The sequence below is a fragment of the Eleutherodactylus coqui genome, chromosome 3 (genome assembly GCF_035609145.1).
Source record: "Eleutherodactylus coqui strain aEleCoq1 chromosome 3, aEleCoq1.hap1, whole genome shotgun sequence".
In the NCBI taxonomy this organism is placed as follows: domain Eukaryota; kingdom Metazoa; phylum Chordata; class Amphibia; order Anura; family Eleutherodactylidae; genus Eleutherodactylus; species Eleutherodactylus coqui.
In genome coordinates, this window is record NC_089839.1 from 5,193,778 (window position 1) to 5,211,081 (window position 17,304).

General features: G+C 43.7%; 1 protein-coding gene across 1 annotated transcript in view; it reads right to left on the reverse strand.

Annotated features, from left to right (window-relative positions):
- The window catches only part of USH2A (usherin), a 903,954-nt gene that overhangs the window by 837,361 nt on the left and 49,289 nt on the right, over positions 1–17,304 (reverse strand). Inside the window, exons 6-7 of the mRNA XM_066594449.1 lie at positions 1,758–1,942; positions 357–578 (exon numbers count right to left, since the gene is read on the reverse strand). Of these exons, the coding sequence (XP_066450546.1) occupies positions 357–578; positions 1,758–1,942 (407 nt within the window). The remainder of the gene's footprint in view (positions 1–356; positions 579–1,757; positions 1,943–17,304) is intronic.

Sequence of the window (17,304 nt, forward strand, 5' to 3'; positions counted from 1 at the left end):
AGGATTTCAGAAAAGGGGCAAAAGAGAGCAAAACTTATATCACTGAGCAGCGGAAGAACATCTCCTGGTCAGATGGAGCCAGATTTGTGTTGCTGATGGGAGGGCAGAATTTGGCGCAAGCAGCATGAATCGCTGACCCCTTCCTGTCAGCCGGTCAGAACACGTCAGCACCGCCATCTAATATGCAGCGACTACAAGAAGCTTCCTGTCCGCAGGGGCCGGTATTCCTGCAGAACCGTTTCATCACCAAAGGAGATCCCACACACTATTAGCCGGGGGCCCCAATAAAGGGCTGTTTAGTTTACATTGTTGCTACTAAGCAAATGGAAACAGAGTGCAGAATAACGCGGTCTTACCTTCCACTGATAGTAATTTCGCGAATTCCATAATAGCGATGTCGGAAGCTCACGTTAGAGTCCACCGTGTGATACTGACCAATTAGCTGAATCCTCACTGAAGACGCTTTAACGAACTCCTGAAGATCCTGATTTCTATAAAAGTCATTGTAACCCGGACGAGGATTGGGTTCTGGAGTCAGAAGGCTGACGGTCACATTGCCATTAGAATAAGGAGTGTCTCTGAGAACAGACAGAAAGCATGATGTACCACGACAAACTAATATAAAAGAATACTCCGCAATACCCCTAATTAAGTGTAAAAGGACTGAATTAACCCCTTAGTGACGGCCAGTACACCTCTTTACTCATGGGCTTTAAACTTGCACTTACATCTCTTTAGCGGGATGACTTGACTGACTACTGACAGCCCGGCTCCTGATGTAACAGCCAGGAGCAGAGAAACCTCAGAGTCTGGCAGTTTAACCCCTTACATGCCACAGTCAGTAGTAACTGCAGTATGTATGCACATAATAGGGGAAAGGGGCTCTTTCTTTCACCAATCAGCATCCTGCAGTGCGATCACAAGGTAGCAATAGGTTCCCATGACACCTGGGAGCCTGACAAAAGCTCTGTAACTCAGCCTATTAGACTAGGTAGGCTTAGTAGGTAATGCGGTGTACTATCCTAGAGACTGAACAATCACATCTTTAAGTTCCCATAAGGGACTAAAAATAGCATCAAAGAAAGTTCAATAAAGTTTAATTTAAAAAAAAACATTTTAAATGGATAAAATACCAAAAGTAATTATAAAAAGCAGCAAATAAACGGTTTGTAATGACCTAAACAATGAAAATGTTCTATTTGCAAATTCCATAAAAATAATTTAAAAAAATAACGCCAGAATTCCTATTTTTGTTTTGTTCGTCTCTCAAAAACACAATAAAAAACAGTCCAAAAGTCACATGACCCTCAAAATAGTACCAATAAAAACTGCAACTCTTCCTAACAGATTCCCAGAACTCCGGTGTCAAAAAAAATAAAACTTTTCCTGGTCTTGGACTTCGGATTCCGTTCTCTTTTCTTTAAAAATGTGTTTTTTGTTGTGCAAAAATTGTTAAAAAACTAGAAATCTCTATAAACTTGAGATCGCAGTAATCGTGCCGATCAGATTAGAAAGTTGCCAGGTTATTTTTACTGAATGGTGAACGCCATGGAAACAAAACCCAAAAACACAATGGGGGATTGTAACAAGTCATAAGTTAACGCATATAACATGTACCCAGAGCGCGGCCCCCACGGCCCTCACTGAGTTATGGCTCTGGCCATGCGATAATAATAACTGCTTAATAGGCCAGTCACTGAGGGGTTAATATATTCTCCTATTAGCTGTATATATTAATGGTGAAGAGTCCTTCATACCTGGGAAGCTGAAGACAATTGACAGAATTTGGTTCTGCTAAAAAGCCATTATTCCGCATCCCCAAGTCCCGACAATCTCTCGCTACGTACTGCCAATCCTCCCAGAAGGAAGTTCGATTTTTTCGCCTTTGGACTTTGAAAACTTTTGGCATCGGGCTGTAAAACTGAATAATAACGTAAAATATCTGAAAGATAAAGAAGATAATATGAATAACAATAGAGGAAATGAAACACGGGGGACTTTATTTATCACACATTTTTGTAGAAAATGCTTGTATTTGATGAACGGACCCCAATCCCAACCGCCAGCATCCTCAGCGCTCATTTTTTTCAATATGTCTCTATTAAAAAATTTTCAATTTTACAAAGAAATGGAAAAAGTGGGAATCATTGATACATGACATTTACCTAAGTCAGTCATTAATAGCCATATCCCATTGTACATGGTGGAAACCGCCGGGCTCATTGACTCACCTTCATCTACTCTATATACAAATGACTTTCTGTTGTCTGTTCCTCATGCACAGCCGAACAGGCCCAATCTGCAACAAACTTGCCACACGTGCAAACTGGGCATTTCAGAAGTTATTAGACCCTGTTTCAGCTCTCTAGGATCTACTGTTCTCAACATACTCGCCAACAATCAGAATGCAAACACAACTATAAGGGCATCCAGTTACTGGGCAGCCCTACTTCAATTGGACACACTGCATTAAAATAATAAGATGAACTATACTTACCCCTCTACTGCCGCCGGGATCCAGCACTGCAGTCCTGCTGGGGTCCCGGTGATTGTTGTGACTGATGATGTCACAGGAAATCAGGTGACCGCTGCAGCGTCACTTTCCTGAGCTCCTGGCATCATGGCACAATGTCAGGAGAATGAGTATTTATCCTGCAAGCTCTTATTGGCTGCAGCGGTCACCTGATGGCCTGTGACATCATCTGTCACAGAAATTAGCGGGACTACAGCGGGGCTCTGGCACTGGATGCCAGCGGCCGTGGGGGGGTAAGTATAGTTCACTTCATTATTTCAATACAGGGAGTCCCACTGAACCAGACTTGTCCCATATTTAACATTTCTTCAGAACTTCACTGGCGAGATGCCAAATTTATGCCCAAAACAATCCAGCCATTTCTCTTTACTTGACATAAAATAACTGTGCTTAATATTAATAAGTTATTAACTGCATACATAAAAAAACAACAGTTCTACAACACAGACCGGTGCGAAGCCGAGAGATGCTATTAACATTTCTTAGTCTAACGCTAGACTAGACAGACTTAAAATGCACCAAATGTATCACAGAAGCTCCACTGATTGATAAATCTGTCGACTGTTAAGACTTCTTAGTCTCCGTTCAGACCTCTTATTAGTTTACTTAGTTTATGCACCAACATTTTGTTGCAATTCACCACAACTTAGGCCACGCCCTCTTTTTTAAGAAGGAACGCCCTTTTGCTGTACGCAGTGTCTGAAAGTATCTAAACACACATTAAATGTGGCAGAAGCATGTTTGATAGTTTTCTGGCACCGTTTGCACCAGAAAATTGTAGAATTTTCAATAATCAATAAGCCCCAGTATGTGTCAGTTGTCCACACGGCTTCTGTTCCTAGGGAAGAAATAATGTATGTGCCGCCCCCTTATGGGAAATAGATGAAGGAACAGGGAGAGAAAGGGGTGGGAATAAGGAGCGGAGGGTTTAAGGGAATGTACAAATGTCTCCATCTATAACTGTATCCAAATTGTGCCAAGGACTCCCCGTTCACATTACATTACCGTGACATGCCAGCACAATCATTGACCGGCTGCAATTACTACCGCGTAGCTGTACATAGGCAAATATAGCATATGCATCTCCCGGCAGAGTATACTGACATCATATCTTTTTTCCCAGCTGGGCATCTCAGAATAAGTATGTTGAGCTGAGAACAAAAGGTAAGGAAGGATACAACTGAGTCAAGCGAGAACAAAGAAAGTGAAAACCCAAAAAGGATACAAATAAAAACATCACATGTAGAGGATTTCAAGTATGGTCAACCAGAAGAGATGCGGTCTACTAGTGGTCCGATTCTCACTCCTTCCTCTGCTCCACAGATGTCTACGCATGCGATATCAGCAGTGGACAACCTGCCTGGGGATTCAGCCAACGAAGCCCACTAACGATGTCCACTGTGTCTTAAAGGGTGGTACATCATATCCGGCATGAAAGGGCACATGGATCCGACCCCCACTATTCGAGACTCCCTAAATATGTATACCTATAATGGGGGGACCTGAGACCTCCTCTCTCTCGGTTGATGACATCTCTTTGAACATTTGTGAAGGCAGTACAATAAGGATTGTTCTTGTTCCCCACTTGCTGTTAGTGGAGCGATACGTCTGCCCAATCTACGATTATTAGAAGAAAAGATCATTTATCTAGAAATAATCTGAAAGCAGAACCTTGGAGCCGAAGCCAAATGTACGGACCGGCTTCACTCCTGCTGCCACAACAACATGCAGCCGCTCACCTGCTCCTGCGGTGCTGCTCAGGGTAATATACCAATTCCACTTAGGAGTAGCAGGACACTTTGGACGCAGGGTTTATTGTATCACAGTCTCCTAATGTATACACATATAAACAGAACCAGTCTAATCTGTCCAATCTTCGTGTATTTTGGGGCATTTTGTGCAAAAAAAAAAATGAAATTTTGAGATTCTGATAGCAGAGCAGATGTTTGCAATGCAATTCAAAGTCTGTTCTTGGTGCCGCTGCTGCCTATATAAGGCAAAAGTGAAGAATAAAGAATATTGTCCCAGTGGGTGATTAGGCATTTATTTGGCTTGAACATAACCCAAGGCCTATGGGAGATTTAATTCAGCATGTAATTGGAAATTACAAAAAGATAAAGCTTTACTTTTCCTTAAATTCTTTGTATCCAGATAGCAGGAAACGGCGTCGGCGCTCCACTAAAGCCATGCAAGGTGAGAAATGACACATGATGGGAAATGCTAAAGAAGCAGAGGGGAAAACTCCATCCATCTTCCCAAATGGATATCACTCTAATTTGCTGGAAATCTGGAACCCGGTGCATCAATCTCCCATCTAGGAGCAAATACTGAAAAACTCTGAATGCAGTTGATTCTCCAAAATACAAACCACCCCGAGAATCTCCAACCCGGTGAATGGGTTCTATCATCTCAGCTTACCTCCCAACCTGAATGGGTTCTATTATCTCAGCTTACCTCCCAACCTTCTGAATGTGTTTTTGCATAAAGGTTCTATTTTTCCATGCATCCAAGTTGCCCCACATGATGGAATAATACCAAAATCTGGGTCTGATATCAGTTAGTTACCGTACAGGTAATTTATGGAGCAGTGATGTAACTATTAATGCAAATCTATTTTCCTGGTCAAAAAGAGGGACATTAAAGGGCAAAGAGGGACACTGGGGCTGGGGGCAAATGTAGGGACTGTCCCTCCAAAAGAGGGACAGTGGGGCAAATGTAGGGACTGTCCCTCCAAAAGAGGGACACTGGGGCTTGGGGCAAATGTAGGGACTGTCTCCCAAAAGAGAGACACTGGGGCTGGAGGGAAATGTAGGGACTGTCCCTCCAAAAGAGGGACAGTGGGGCTTGGGGCAAATGTAGGGACTGTCCCTCCAAAAGAGGGACAGTGGGGCTTGGAGCAAATGTAGGGACTGTCCCTCCAAAAGAGGGACAGTGGGGCTTGGGGCAAATGTAGGGACTGTCCCTCCGAAAGAGGGACGCTGGGGCTTGGGGCAAATGTAGGGACTGTCCCTCCAAAAGAGGGACAGTGGGGCAAATATAGGGACTGTCCCTCCAAAAGAGGGACAGTGGGGCAAATGTAGGGACTGTCCCTCCAAAAGAGGGACACTGGGGCTTGGGGCAAATGTAGGAACTGTCTCCCAAAAGAGGGACAGTGGGGCTTGGGGCAAATATAGGGACTGTCCCTCCAAAAGAGGGACAGTGGGGCAAATGTAGGGACTGTCCCTCCAAAAGAGGGACAGTGGGGCTTGGGGCAAATGTAGGGACTGTCCCTCCAAAAGAGGGACAGTGGGGCTTGGAGCAAATGTAGGGACTGTCCCTCCAAAAGAGGGACAGTGGGGCTTGGGGCAAATGTAGGGACTGTCCCTCCGAAAGAGGGACGCTGGGGCTTTGGGCAAATGTAGGGACTGTCCCTCCAAAAGAGGGACGGTGGGGCTTGGGGCAAATGTAGGGACTGTTTCTCCAAAAGAGGGACACTGGGGCTTGGAGCAAATGTAGGGACTGTCCTTCCAAAAGAGGGACAGTGGGGCTTGGGGCAAATGTAGGGACTGTCCCTCCAAAAAAGGGGCACTGGGGCAAATGTAGGGACTGTCCCTCCAAAAGAGGGACACTTGGGGTTTATGTCTATAGGAGTGTGATGTATATATATAACATGCAAATAAAGAATGAAAATCAGAAATATGGCTAAAAACGAACAAACTAGATGACTGAAAAGCAAAATACCGATCTGTACAGTAATTACACGTAGAAACCTAAGGGGGTTTCTGAGTTATTTATCTTACATAATCCTGGTGCCCCCGTAGCCAACACCATATAAATATAATCACCGTGGCACCAGATTCAGCTGCTCCACCACATTTGACATGTGACGTCAACGGCCAAAAGGCCTGCTGACATCCCGTAAACCGGTCACATGGGCTTCTAATGTAGCAGCCCCCGACAGGTTTACGGGACGTCATATGTGGCCTTTGTGTCAGGCCTTCTATTGGTTGAAGTGGTCACATGGGTAAACAATCCACGTCACCGCTGCAGACCAAGTAAATAGAAGACCAGAGGTCTACAGGGGTTATCCCATGAATTAAAGATTACTTCCTAATCATTCTGTCCTTCCTGGTTGTTGCTGACAAGGACCTGTGACTTCTCCAGCCAATCACTAGCCACAGCAGTGACCTTCTAACCAGCCATTGGCTGCAGCAGTCACATGTTGTGGTCAGCAGCAACCAGGAAGGATAGAGTGACTGTGAAGCAATTTTAGGTAATGAGAGAACCCCTTTAACCTTTATTGTACTATCAATTAAAATATACCTTTAGTTTCAATATAAGATGAAACAGACAAATATAATTAAGGGGTTATTATGCATACTGGCAAACAATAAGAGGGGTTGTCCAGTTGTGAACTATTGATGGCCCATCCTCATGATACATTATCAATAGTAGATCAGAGGTGGGCTGAGCTGAGCTGATTTCTGCAGACAGCTCCATTCTCACTGCAGTGGTCAGGTTTGGCATTACTGGAAAAGTTCCCATTGAAGTGAATACCTCGTGGGTGGTTTGACCCTACAGCGAGATCCACCTCTTCATAGAGACACCGCAATGTTGAGAACAAGTGACTACCAGCCTATGGGAATATTGAACAAAAACTGATAAAAAGGGCTTCATATGTAGACCTACTGTGGTGAATGGGACACCCTGCTAATGAGAGCTGCTAACCTCATCAACTGTGAGAACCGTCAATCACCTTTAAATGTCAGGGTTGCGGCCCGCTCTACTACTGAGGCTGTTCTACCTGAAGCCAATGGCCAGACCAGATGTACAAACTGAAGACGGAGCACTTCTTGGTGCACACCAGAGCACAGGATAAGGTAAGTAATCCTTTATTCTCAGCTGCACAAGTGAAGAGAGATGAATGTGTTTCAAGACCGAATAGGTGCCTTCATCAGGTATCGTGCCAATGATTGGTGGTGACTCGCTGTACCGTGGTGTGTGCCAAGAAGCGCTCCGGTCTTCAGTTTGCGTGTCTAGCCTAAGGGCCTGTTCACATCTTATTTTCTTCTCCTCTGCAGGGTTCTGCTAGAGGTTTCCAGTAGGTCTACATTTCAGCAGCTTTCCATTTCTTTATAGTATTTCAGGGTGGAAAGAACAACGTTGGCCATCTTGTTACTCTTTCCAGCTTAAAATGCTGGAAACAAACTGAAAGCCAATGAAACGAAGACCAACTGGTCTATTTGAGCAGGTTTTATTATGGAAGCACTGGCGTAACTATAAGGGAAGCAGGGGATGTCGTTGCACCCGGGCCCAGGAGCTTTACGGGGCCCATAAGGCCTCTCCTCTCCATATAGGGAGCCCAGTACTATGAATAAAGCATTATAGTTGGGGGTCCTTTTACAGGTTTTGCTTTGCATTGGGGCCCAGGAGCTTCACCTTATGCCTCTGCGTTAAGGGGTTAAGAGAAGTTGGGGTCCTCAAGATACATTTTTGCACCCTGGCCCATGAGTCTTTAGCTACGCCCCTGTATGGAAGCCTAAAGATTCTGTCCAGATTTCTGTGATGGAACCCAGCAGTGGAGAAGAAAACGAACAATGGCCAAGCCCTAAGGGTCATTCCAGGCTTCATTGGGAGTAAGTGCTAAGTCCTATCAGCCTAAAGGATGATGATGGGAGGCAAATGTTGACTCTTTGTATGGAGCCGCTTTCTTTTATTGACGCCCCTCATCTGCCCTTCAAAACACAGTTTGCACAAACATAAGGCATTTGGACTATTTTTCCCTCCTTTAATAAATGTTCTCGGAGATGTAATCTATTCACTGTAATCTGTTTTATGTTGAAATATGTAGCAGCAGAAGTCGTCGGCAAGCAGATGTTTGTACGAAATCCTGTAGAGTAACTGGCATTGAATAGTTAGACGGTATATTCATAGGACGCCGGCGAGAACCATTGTTGACTTTGCCTGTGCAGCATTCAGCGACACTAATTAGCCAAGAATTATAAGAACACTAGTCAAGATAATTATGAGCATACATCATAATCACTATAGGGATATATACAGAAGAAGAGGGAGTTGAAAGATAAAGTATTTAGCTTAGGAGGCTATTAATCTGCGGGAACCATAAAAGGGAAGCGGAATTACAGAACAAGCACAGGAGGATATCGAATGTACCGTCCAGATGTAATGAACTTCACCAATGATAGAAGACAAACAAGATATTGTAGAAGCCGGGTTTGGGCTTTGCATATTTTTGTACGAGCTGAAGAATCGGACTGCTGGTCTGTCTTTTATTAGGGAAGGGCGGCATTTTTGGGGTATGAAAAGGACATTGACACAAAGTATCGTACTAGCGGTAATCCGTGCGTTATGTACAGCCTTACATTCCATTGAATTTAGGAATATGTATCACCTGATATTGTGAGGGGATTAGCTTGGGATCGCCTTTGCTGGGATCAAAGTGCACGCCTCTCTAAGGCCGGGCTCATACGATCGGGTCGGATTCCGCATGCGATAGGCCCGCAGCAGATTCTGGCTATGAGCCAGGCCAGTGACTCTGTGTATGGTGCATAATTGTAATGCATATGACCATGAAGGCACGCAAGCACTCATGCGCAGTACACATTTTATTTGTTTGTATTCCCGCAACCTGACAGTAAGAATTGTCACAAAGTCGTGTCTATTAGCTGTTCTTCAATTTACAAAATGGCAGCAATAAAACCCGTTACCCGGGACAAGTCTGACGTTAGCAGAAATTGTACATTAAAAGCAGAAAAATGAGAAGAAAGAGAGGAATTTGACAATAATAAATTGTTGATAAACAGAAATTCACAGATAAAAAACAATCTCATAAATATATGAAATAATAAATAAACTATATTAACTAGAGATGAGCGAGCACCAAAATGTTCGGGTGCTCGTTACTCGGGACGAACTTTTCGCGATGCTCGAGGGTTCGTTTCGAGTAACGAACCCCATTGAAGTCAATGGGCGACGCGAGCATTTTTGTATGTCGCCGATGCTCGCTAAGGTTTTCATTTGTGAAAATCTGGGCAATTCAAGAAAGTGATGGGAACGACACAGAAACGGATAGGGCAAGCGAGGGGCTACATGTTGGGCTGCATCTCAAGTTCACAGGTCCCACTATTAAGCCACAATAGTGGCAAGACTGAGACCCCCCCCCCCCCGCACTGTCAGCATAACGATCGTTCTCCTCTGCCATAGCAGTAACAGCTGTGGCAGAGAAGAACGATGTTAGCCCATTGAATTCAATGGAGCCGGCAATACAGCCGGCTCCATTGAAAGCAATGGGCTGCCGGCGCGCGCGGGATGAATTGTCGGGAAGGGCTTAAATATATAAGCCCTTCCCTGCAATTCATCCAGAAATGTGTAAAAATAAAAAAAATATATATACTCACCTTGTCCCGGCAGACGGAGTTCAGCGCAGCCGGCCTGCAGTGGGTGTGAAGGGGGTGTGAATCTGACATGCCCCTGATTGGCTCAGCGCTGAGCCAATCAGAGGCAGGTCTCACTCACACCCATTCATGAATTCATTGCCGACTCCATTGAATTCAATGGGCTAACATCGTTCTGCCGGGACAAGGTGAGTATATTTTTTTTTTTTACTTTTTACACATTTTAGGATGATTTTCAGGTAAGGGCTTATATATTTAAGCCCTTCCCGACAATTCATCCCGCGATCGCCGGCAGCCCATTGCTTTCAATGGAGCCGGCTGTATTGCCGGCTCCATTGAATTCAATGGTCAGTGCTCGTTTAATCGAGACGAGTACCGCGTGGTGCTCATCTCGAGTAACGAGCATCTCGAGCACCCTAATACTCGAACGAGCATCAAGCTCGGACGAGTATGCTCGCTCATCTCTAGTATTAACCCCTTAGTGCCGTGGCCTATTTTGGCCCAAAGGACTCAACAATTTTTGGGGGATTTTCATTTCCTCTTTTCAGAAGCCATAGTCTTTTCTATTTTTCCGTTGGCCGTTTAGGGACTTGTAGTTTTTACTAATATAATGTATTGGAAACGTTTTATTCATTTGTTTTGGAGGGCAGAGAAAGAAAATACATCAATTCCGCCATCGTTTTTTCTTTACAGCATTAATTATGCGGCATAAGGGCTCACACCCACCGGTGATCCGTTATCCCTGTGATGTGAGAGGGAGTGAAAACGCATCATAATGAAACCAATGATTTTTAATGGTTTCATTCTCATTAGCGATGTTTTCACTGTAACCTCGCATCGCAAAGAAGAATCTGCAATATCGCCCATTGTCTTCAATGCGCTCCCTTGACACAGCTGTGGCAGTGGTCCGCGATGCTATCCCATTGCTTTCAATGGGGCCGGTGCTGCTTCAGCCTCATTGAAAGCAATGCAATGAAGGCTACCACCGCGGCAATGATTTTTGGGGAAGGGCTTGAAACATAAACCCTTATGTTAAAGATTAACTCATCTATGGCTCTTCTCTCCGGCCCCGGTAGTCGTGTTCTGTGTTCTGAAGGCCAGGGATTGATAAAATCCCCGCCTCCAGAAAGCGCTGCCTCTGATTGGCTGAGCACTGTGGCGCATTGAATGACAGCTGAGTGCTGCCGCTGGCCCTATTGAAGACATTGGGCGATATCGCAGATTCTTCTTTGCGATGCGACGTTACAGTGAAAACATCGCTAATGAGAATGAAACCATTAAAAATCATTGGTTTCATTATGATGCGTTTTCACTCCCTCTCGCATCACAAGGATATCGTATCGCCAGTGGGTGTGAGCCCGAAATTACATTTTTTTTCTGCATTTCAGTAGGATTGTGGCCACACCAAAATTAGTCATTTGTATCACTCCATTTGAAGTCCGCTAACTGTTATTCCTCCATGGACGGCGCTCTGGGAAGGCTTGTCTTTAGCGTGAAGAGTTGTAGTTTTTAGTAGCACAATTTTGGGGTACGTACGTTTTTGGGAGGCAAAATGACCAAAATAAGCTTTCTAAGTTATTTTTTTCTCGGTTTTTGCCATGCAGGATACATAGTGTGTTTAAGTGACGGTCGTTACAGATACGATGACACCAAATATGTGGGATTTTTAAAATGTTTTATTTTTGTATACAAACGAAGAAGGTGTGTTTTTTTAACATGTTTTCTTTACACTATTTTTTATGTTCCTGTAGGGCCCTAGACCCTAACAGCTCCGATCACTATGATAATGCACTGGAGTACTTCTATACGGCAATACTTTATTGCTTACTATAGTGATCATGGGCCACGACAGGCCGGGACACTAGTGTCTGCCATCCGGTTACCATGACAAGCCATCGGGCCGATGAGGGAGGCGTCCAGCCTTAACATGCCACAGTGTACGTTAATCGCAGCATATACAGGGTTAACAACAGGGATCGCTGTTCTAACTGATCCCAGCTGTTGCAGCAGAAGGGCAGCTGTCAATCACTCCCGGCTTCCACTACAGGATGGCACAGACTTACATCTGAGTCCGCGCCATCTATGGGACGTATGTTTACATCCTCTTGGGTAAAGCTCCCCCAGCCGGGATGTAAATATGGTGGACTTATTAGTGGGTAATTATGATTGTTTTGGTTCGGACGCCGGTGCCCTTGGGCACGAATTGTAGTAGTGGGGTGCTGAATAACACACGGAGGCAGATATTCCGCTTAACTTGTAGTAAACACGGTGTTACTCTTAAGTCAGACGGGGAGATGAGGTGATTCTCTTCAACACAAACAGTGAGTAACAAATGAGATCTCCAGCGAACAACCAGTGAACTACATACACTATGCAACAATGAGGATACCTGTGTATAACACGTTTGTATACTGGGAGCTGACTCTGAATTTCTTTTCTCTATCCCTCTTCATAGCCACATCCCTTTTTCTCTTTATCTCCCTCTCTTCATCTCAGCTCTCTCTCTCTTCTCTCTCCTGTCCTCTTCATCTCAGTATCTCCTCTTCTCCTCACTGTGACAGCAGACTTTCCTCTACTCACTGTCACTGCTGACTCTCCTTCTCTGCTTCTCTCTGTTTCTCCGCTTCTCTGCTTCTCCCTTTCTTCTGCCATTCTTCTTCCTCCTGCGACCGTTGTGTCCCCCTATATATCGTCTCAGTCACCTGACCAGTCTGTCTGCAGCCAATCACAATCTATTTGGTTGCTAGGCTACCTGCATCACCGGAGTCTCTAGGCATTTTCTCTTTCCTGTGCAGCTGAATAAAAATGATCTAGCTGGTTGCTAGGTTACCTGCATCACCTGTGCATAATGACTGAGATTATATATATATATATATATATAGTGGGTATAAAATGTCTACACACCCCTGTAATAAAGCCAGGTTTTTGTCATGTTAAAAAATACGCCAAAGATGAGACCTTTCAGATTTGTTTCCCCTCCCATGTGACCCATTATCTGTACAATCCTATTGAATAACAAACTGAAATCATTTGGGGTTTAAAATAAAAAAAACAACTAAAATAATGTGTTTGCATAAATAAGCACACCCTAAAACAAATCCTCTGTTGATGTAACCTGTGACACTATGGCAGCATTCAGTCTTTTTGGGTCAGTGTCTATCAGGATGGCACATCTTGACTTGGTAATTTTGCCCCCATCTTCCTTGCAGAAGCTCAAAATCTATCAGATTGCAAGGGCATCTCGTGTGTAACGCCCTCTACAGGTCACCCACAGATCTACAATGGCATTCAGGTCTGGGATCTGGCTGGGCCATTCTTTTGTTGATTTGGAAGTCAGCTTTGGGTGGTTGTTGTGCTGACACATGCACTACTACTTGCCAGGAACTTCTGCAGCTTCTTTAATGTTGGTGTCGGCCTCTTGGCCTCATAGACCAGTTTCCTTCTGGTCTTTTCATCACTTTTTGGGGACATCCAGTTCTTCGTGATGTCACTGTTGGGCCATCAATCCCCTTTTTGCTGACAATCTCCACTCTCCCCCATGGTATATGTAATATCTTGGAGATATTTTGGTCCCGTCTCTTGACTAACACCTTCCAACAATCAGACCCCTTTGATGTGCTGGAAGATCGTTACCGACCAACTAAAAAAATCTCAAGAAAATCCTCCTAGAAGAGACAAACTTTATATGGGGGACCCAGAATCCCTGTAAATACTGGCAGCGGAGTGCAGACTGCTATCTATCAGGAGGTTACATGTGATTGAATAATTCTGAACTCAACCACATCCCCAAATATTACAGTTTTGATATTTTTATTTTTTCCACCCTAAAAGATTTCAGTTTGTTTTTAAATGGAATTGTACAGATAACGGGTCACATGGAGGGGGGATTTTTTGATATGACAAAAACCTGGCATTTTAACATGAGTGTGTAGACTTTTATATCCACTGTAGGTGTCACCTCTCAGTGTAATCCTGCCTGTGATGATAAGATGATGGCTCACATGTTTCCTCTACAGAACAGCTTGAGTGCTCACAATGAAAAAAGCTAGATTTTAGGATTTTGGCTTTTTTAAACATAATACGTGACTTCAAAAATAATAAAAAATCACCAAAAATCCCTAAAAAATGGTTGAACATAAAATCTTGATTTATGCAAGAAGTCATTTCCTAATAACACATCCCCTTTAAAGGATATATCCCACAAACTGAATTTTATCAGCTATCCACAGGCCATCCAAAGTTTGATTGGTGGGGTTCTCACCACTGAGACCCTCATTCATGTTAAGAATTGGGATCCCATGTCCACCTCTCCTCCTCACTGTGAACTCACCATACCCCCCCCCCCCCCCAGATTGATAAGGAGATTGAATATAGCAGCGGCTCTCCATTCATTTCAATGGGGCTAACTGAAATAGCGGAGTAACAGCTCTGAGCTATCTCCGGTAATCCCATTGAAAATTAATGAAGTAACACGGCACATGTGCGACCACCACTCCATTCAGTCTCCTCCCCACTGCAGATTCACTGCACTCCCCACATTGAGGAGGAGAGAGGGACGCAAGACCACCATTCTCGGAACTGGTGGAGGTCTCTGCAATGAACCCCACCGATCAGACTTTTATCTCCTATCCTTTGGTATTTTGAGAATACCCCTTTAAGGATTCCAACTGCTCAGATTACAAAATCAAAACATTCTCACTCCATCAGGTTAACAGATGCGCATGTTAAATGTATACTTTTTTTAAAACATGGGAGCTTACAGGTGATGGATGGCTGACAGACAGCATCCACTGGAGTCATTTTGTCACAGCCTACGCCATCTCATGACACTCGTAGGGAGATACCGGGCCAAGAAAAATGTGAAGGGTTTTCTGGTGGTACTTATATTTTCCCTGGATGCTAGCACATGTGCGAAAGAACAATTGGAGCTATACTCCACTGCACCATGCCCTGGCCGCCCCAGTCCTCTCCAGCCTCCGCGTACTTCTAGATAGTGTGCTAGGTTCATGACTGCTACAACTAATCACTGGGTTGAACACGGATACTGTGAACCTAAGTGATTGGCCGGAGTACTCACAAATGGTAATATAATCATACTACTAAGAAGTATGCTAAGACCAGATGGAAATAAAGCAGTGAGGGTGCAGAACAGTATTGTCCTTCTACATCAAAATTACTGACTGGGTGGTTCAGGGAAATGCGGTGGATATAGTATATCTTGACTTTAGTAAAGCATTTGACAAAGTATCTCAAACCATACTTATTGGTGAAATGACCAAATATGAGATTGACAAGGCAACTGTTAGGTGGATTCACAAATGGCTGAGTGATCAAAGAGGGGTCATAACTGGCTGCACATCCAAGTGGAAGAATGTATCAAGTGGGGACCACAAGGCTCTGTCCTGGGCCCAGTGTTGGTCAACATTGTTATAAATGATCTGGAGGAGGGAATTGGTGGGAAACTGATTAAACTGATGACACAAAGCTAGGAGGGATAGCTAACACTAGAGAAGAGAGAGAGGATTCACAGTAACATTGTGTGTAAGGCTGAAAAAAAGACATATGTCTGTCTAGTTCAGCCTATTACCTCCCCACCCCCTCCCAATGCTGATCCAGAGGAAGGCAAAAAAAAAATATGAGGTAGAAGCCAATTTTTCTCATTTAAAGGGAAAAAAATAATTTCTGACTCCAATTTGGTAATCAAAATAATCCTTTCTGAGTAATCAGTGATATAACATGTAAAATGGTTACAGTGCTTGGTATAATAGAGGATGGGAGAGATCTCTGTACTGACCCCTGATATATCTATACATAGTTATTAGAGCGCCCCCTTGTTACAGTCCTGGGTATAATAGATGATGGGAGAGATCTCTGTACTGACCCCTGATATATCTATACATAGTTATTAGAGCGCCCCCTTGTTACAGTCCTGGGTATAATAGATGATGGGAGAGATCTCTGTACTGACCCCTGATATATCTATACATAGTTATTAGAGCGCCCCCTTGTTACAGTCCTTGGTATAATAGATGATGGGAGAGATCTCTGTACTGACCCCTGATACATTATACATAGTTATTAGAGTGCCCCCTTGTTACAGTCCTGGGTATAATAGATGATGGGAGAGATCTCTGTACTGACCTCTGATATATTATACATAGTTATTACAGTGCCCCCTTGTTACAGTCCTGGGTATAATAGATGATGGGAGAGATCTCTGTACTGACCCCTGATATATTATACATAGTTATTAGAGCGCCCCCTTGTTACAGTCCTGGGTATAATAGATGATGGGAGAGATCTCTGTACTGACCCCTGATATATCTATATATAGTTATTAGAGTGCCCCCTTGTTACAGTCCTGGGTATAATAGATGATGGGAGAGATCTCTGTACTGACCCCTGATATATCTATACATAGTTAGTAGAGCGCCCCCTTGTTACAGTCCTGGGTATAATAGATGATGGGAGAGATCTCTGTACTGACCCCTGATATATTATACATAGTTATTAGAGCGCCCCCTTGTTACAGTCCTGGGTATAATAGATGATGGGAGAGATCTCTGTACTGACCCCTGATATATCTATATATAGTTATTAGAGTGCCCCCTTGTTATAGTCCTGGGTATAATAAATCATGGGATAGATCTCTGTACTGACCACAGATAAATCTATACATAGTTATTAGAGCGCCCCTTCTTACAGTCCTGAGTATAATAGATGATGGGAGAGATCTCTGTACTGACCCCTGATATATCTATATATAGTTATTAGAGCGCCCCCTTGTTATAGTCCTGGGTATAATAGATGATGGGAGAGATCTCTGTACTGACCCCTGATATACATAGTTATTAGAGCGCCCCCTTGTTACAGTCCTGAGTATAATAGATGATGGGAGAAATCTCTGTACTGACCCCTGATATATTATACATAGTTATTAGAGTGCCCCCTTGTTACAGTCCTGGGTATAATTGATGATGGTAGAAATCTCTGTACTGACCCCTGATATATTATGCATAGTTATTAGAGCGCCCCCTTGTTACAGTCCTGAATATAATAGATGATGGGAGAGATCTCTGTACTGACCCCTGATATATCCATACATAGTTATTAGAGTGCCCCCTTGTTATAGTCCTGGGTATAACAGATGATGGGAGAGATCTCTGTACTGACCCCTGATATATCTATACATAGTTATTAGAACGCCCCCTTGTTACAATCCTGGGTATAAATAGATGGAAGGGATCTCTGTACTGGTCACTGATATATCTATACATAGTTATTAGAGCGCCCCCTTGTTACAGTCATGGGCATATTAGATGATGAGAGAGATCTCTGTACTGTCCCCTGATATATTATACATAGTTATTAGAGCAC